This window comes from Alosa sapidissima, chromosome 24, assembly GCF_018492685.1.
Source record: "Alosa sapidissima isolate fAloSap1 chromosome 24, fAloSap1.pri, whole genome shotgun sequence".
In the NCBI taxonomy this organism is placed as follows: Eukaryota; Metazoa; Chordata; class Actinopteri; order Clupeiformes; family Clupeidae; genus Alosa; species Alosa sapidissima.
Window position 1 is genome coordinate 20,763,062 of NC_055980.1, and position 3,964 is coordinate 20,767,025.

The 3,964-nt window shown below is 42.6% G+C and overlaps 2 protein-coding genes across 5 annotated transcripts in view; one reads left to right on the forward strand and one right to left on the reverse strand.

Moving 5' to 3' along the window:
• Nucleotides 1–831: 831 nt before the first annotated feature.
• Nucleotides 832–2,017, reverse strand: ndufaf8 (NADH:ubiquinone oxidoreductase complex assembly factor 8). Of its 3 annotated transcripts, none has more exons than XM_042082093.1 (4): nucleotides 1,946–2,017; nucleotides 1,738–1,834; nucleotides 1,532–1,642; nucleotides 832–1,157 (listed from the first exon to the last, which is right to left on the reverse strand). In XM_042082093.1, exons 2-4 carry the CDS (start codon nucleotides 1,816–1,818, stop codon nucleotides 1,137–1,139), a joined length of 213 nt encoding a protein of 70 aa, XP_041938027.1. In that variant the 5' UTR covers nucleotides 1,819–1,834; nucleotides 1,946–2,017; the 3' UTR covers nucleotides 832–1,136. The 3 variants fall into 3 exon arrangements, with proteins under 3 accessions (XP_041938027.1, XP_041938028.1, XP_041938026.1); XM_042082094.1 differs by having other exon boundaries at nucleotides 1,983–2,001; XM_042082092.1 differs by having other exon boundaries at nucleotides 1,738–2,011.
• Nucleotides 2,018–2,056: 39 nt separating this feature from the next.
• The window catches only part of tepsin (TEPSIN adaptor related protein complex 4 accessory protein), a 9,985-nt gene continuing 8,077 nt past the window's right edge, over nucleotides 2,057–3,964 (forward strand). For both annotated transcript variants that reach the window (XR_006027023.1, XM_042082085.1), the window contains exons 1-5: nucleotides 2,057–2,249; nucleotides 2,586–2,658; nucleotides 2,818–2,909; nucleotides 3,402–3,495; nucleotides 3,956–3,964. The exon at nucleotides 3,956–3,964 is cut by the window's right edge and continues 59 nt beyond it. Coding sequence is in view for 1 of the 2 variants with exons in the window: in XM_042082085.1 (XP_041938019.1) it covers nucleotides 2,211–2,249; nucleotides 2,586–2,658; nucleotides 2,818–2,909; nucleotides 3,402–3,495; nucleotides 3,956–3,964 (307 nt within the window). In the remaining variant the exon portion in view is untranslated. The remainder of the gene's footprint in view (nucleotides 2,250–2,585; nucleotides 2,659–2,817; nucleotides 2,910–3,401; nucleotides 3,496–3,955) is intronic.

The window sequence follows — 3,964 nt, forward strand, 5'->3', positions numbered from 1 at the left end:
AAGGTGTAGGTTTTTGAACATTCTAAGTTCCGCAACAATTGAAGGTTCTAAAATTCTATGTTGAATTCAATGAACCCAGATATTCTTTAGAACGTTCATTTCCCAACATTCCCGTCACACCGGTGTGACGGTACTCCTTTAAGGGTTAACTGTGTTATACATGTACACTGGTCACTGGTACTTAAAGTGTCCGACATTGGCCAAACACAAATAAAAAAATCCAGATGTTTTTTTTTTTTGTTTTTTTTAATCTTCAATCATCTATGACTGAAAACAGCTTTCTGTAAACAAACTCCATAACCATCCTCGTGCTATAAGAAAACACTAACAAACGTATGCAATCTATCCTAATGGCAGGTTGGTATGACATATTTTGTGCCGGCATCTTTAAGGGCAAGCTTTATGGCTCCAATGTCAATTAGCTTTGCTCTAATGAGGGCTGAGGTTCTTCTGTGAGGGTGCCAGTGATAGGGGCACGGGGGAGTCGCTGGTGATTGTAGGTGAGTGTACCTCCAACAAAAGAGCCACATTTTAATGTCTGTAGTCTTTCAGGCTGAGTGAAGTGGACCCCGGCCAGGGGGCAGCGGCACATAAAAAGGGGGAACTGGGCTTTCATGTCTTCCAGAGCACATTGTACACACTTCATATCTCACTTGGCCCCAGTCTCTCTCTCTCTCTCTCTTTCTTTCTTTCTCTCTCTCTCTGGAGGCCTCTTAGAGAAATGAACACGTCTGGATCACATTAGGGCTTTACTTTCTTTCATCTACTCCAACCTATGGTCCCAGGAGATTGGTCACAAAAGGGCACAAGATGACAGAAACACAAGACACATCAGGATGAAAATAAACACGTGTATTTCCAAATTGTGGGTAACACTGACCCATAATGACTTCAGAATACTCACTTGATACAAAAATTTGAATCTTTTAAGTCTTTACATCTTTATAAAACTGAGAACACTGTTATTCCTGTATTTCAGGGGCGTTTTTTTTATAGCGCAGAGCATATGGCCCAAAATGAATAAATAGATTAATTCTTCAAACCCAGTAGTCTTCTCATCTCCAGCGACTTCACAATGTACATCCTAATGCAGGTCCTTATTTTTCCCTGGACAAGGAAAGTGTCAACACTCGATGCTATTTCCCAGCTTTCTTTGCCTACAAATACAACAACAACTACTTAGTTAACATTAACACACAAACACAGTGTAGTTCATAATTCTTAATAGTCTGAAGGTTCTCAGTGAGACGTGTTTGTATCAGTATCTATCCATCCAATCGACACAAATGGGCAGTTTTTACCTGAGTAAGTGCATCTTGACCATCTTTTCAACCAAGGTGTATGAATGATTCTATCCATCAATGTAATCATGTAAGCACAGCGAGAGCAGTGCAAATGTAGGCTACACCTCTGTAAAGAACAACCACGCCCCTCAACGGTAGAGTTCATGCTGACAACTGCGGTGTGAGAAACACAGTAGACAGTACACAGGGCTAGTAGTGACTATATGCAGCCATTAAAGGAAGCTTACCGCTGATGTGAAGCACGTCTTCAGCGCTTCAAACTCTTTCACGCACAAGTCTTTCTGCAACTCCTGTTTGCCCACGGTCGTCGCTGTCACACACTTGCCGTATGCAGTTGCCTGCATTGTCAACATAAAAAAAACATGGAGAATCGATTTAACATAAACCACACCACAGGTATTCAAGCAAATGTTTCGGAGAATGACAGTGTTACCTCCGGTGCACATTGCGCCAGCAGCTCTGGGAAAAGCTTCATTCGGTCTCGACTGCGCTTCCAAGCATTTGTCCCTGACATCTCGAGACCGGTTTACCTAATATCCAACAACGGGACACGATTGTCTAGTATTCCTGACAACACCAATATAATTACCACTAAGGACTGGATACGGTTACACTGAATGTGTACAATTTAGTTCGCAAACCTGTCATTCCGTTATTATTTTTTAAAAAGATGTTCACCCTTGTTATGATTCATGCGAGGCGCCATATTGGACTTGTGACCTATGAACTTGTAGACGCAGCTTTGATATCCAAGTATGATTCGTCGAGAACACATCTATACGCAAATGCAATACACCAATGAGAATACAGGAAGGCTCAATCTGGTTGATCTTGTTGGTTAGTGTAATATAGGTTCCGCCTCTCTCGACTATGGAAAACACATACGGAATTTGAGAATGCTAAATCATGGCAACCTTGATAGAGCGACTTGCTTTTCTTCAGAAAGTATGTACCTTTTCTCTTTGTATCTTATTGAATTATATGTTTATGATATGAACTGTTTGATTTCCGACACGTTTGATAAATAAAATAACCGAGTTTTCATTTTGTGGGGGCATACAGTGTTAGCTTGCTATCAAGAGAAAGCCAGCCCATCATCATCATTATACTGTATGTTGTTTTTAAACAGAACCTGTTCACGTTATAACCTTTCAGTTTGTGTGTTCTGGTTGTTTATGCATTGGTAACTTCGTGCTTGTTTTATATTGCCATATGGATATTTTACAGGTCAGTGGATATGATTAGTCATCAGACTGATGTCCAGTTCGTTTTTTTTTTCAGGTCCCAACCTTAATGAAGGCTACGTCTGATGACGAGACACCTTGTCCTGGCTATCTTTTTGAAGAAATCGGAAGTATCCTTCAAGCAGTCTGTTTTTACTCTGGCATTAATCAGTAAATGGCCTAGATGGCTACTCAATCACAGTGATTCAATTCTCTGTTAAGTGATCCAGTTAATAAATCAGAAGATTTAAACACTGTCACGTATGACCCTTTACTCATTGACACTGCAGAAATCTCCCATGAGTCTGTTGGCTACTGCCAGTGTCTGTTGGAGTACCTGCTGGAGCGGCTCCAGGTCCAGTCTTGTCAGGTGAAAATCAAGGTAAGTTCGCCAACACGGACTGGTCTGGAGCTCAGAATGGGCTCAACCAATGACTATTGAGTGTATTGAGTCACTGGGCTCAACACCTCTGCTGTCCATCATAATGGGCCAGTGGTCTGAATAATGTGGGGAAAGTCGTCAAAGAAGTTGGATATGTGTGACAATTAATTTGACAATTGCATACATTTTGGTCATTAGTGGAGATTTTTTTTTGCAAAGCCGACTTGCTGTATTGTATCACATATCTGTCAGTTTGTGTGCTCCACGGCTGTGCTATTCCAATCCCTGCCCTTGTTATGGTCACTGGGTCACCATATTAGGTGTGTTCTTGCACTGTTGGTTTGTAAGACTTGAGAAAGGCCACAGGCCGAAACGTTGTCTGTATTAAACTACTGGCATATGAGCTGCTGGAGTGTGCGGTCTCCCTTTGTTCATTACATGGTCACTGGGTCCACCAGTTGAGTTACATCATTGTAACACTCACCTGTCCAGGTCCTGAAGATCTTGCTGCACCTTTGCGGCCATGGCCCCCCTCACCTACTGACCGAGCTGCGACGCAACGCCACCTTCATCCAGGAGGTGATTGGTGAGTGCCACCCCTCAGACATCAGATGACCTTTCAGTGTTTCCCATACATTGACTTATTTGTGGCGGGCGGCCCACCGCAATATCAACATTGACCACCACACAATGATTTTCCAGGTTGTGCTAAATTGTGCTTAAAGCTGGTTAGCATCATAACCACACTGCCCTAATTTGTTAAAAACTGTTGCATTCAAGTAAATTCTGCAAACCTACCACCACAAATAGAATTCAATTCTGTGGGAAACACTGTCTTTAAATGTGGGGTTTGGTGCGTCGGCTGTGCTTTGCAGGAGCTAGCCCGTTTGTGGTGTACAAATTATGTGTCCAGTGTCCAGACTCTGGTCTGTCTGTTTGTCACCTGACACAAGGCCAGAGGACATGGGAAGAGATTGTGTAATGACCGCTGTTGTGTTGTGTTTACTGACCCTGAGTGCCTGTGCCGTGCTGTTCTGCCTCTACAGCGTACAGTG

Coding starts and splice junctions, on each gene's coding strand:
- ndufaf8 (XM_042082093.1), bottom strand. CDS start 1,818: ATGTCAGGGACAAATGCTTGGAAGCGCAGTCGAGACCGAATGAAGCTT. Junction 1,643..1,737: donor TGGCGCAATGTGCACCGGAG/GTAACACTGTCA, acceptor TTGACAATGCAG/GCAACTGCATACGGCAAGTG. Junction 1,158..1,531: donor AGACGTGCTTCACATCAGCG/GTAAGCTTCCTT, acceptor TTGTATTTGTAG/GCAAAGAAAGCTGGGAAATA.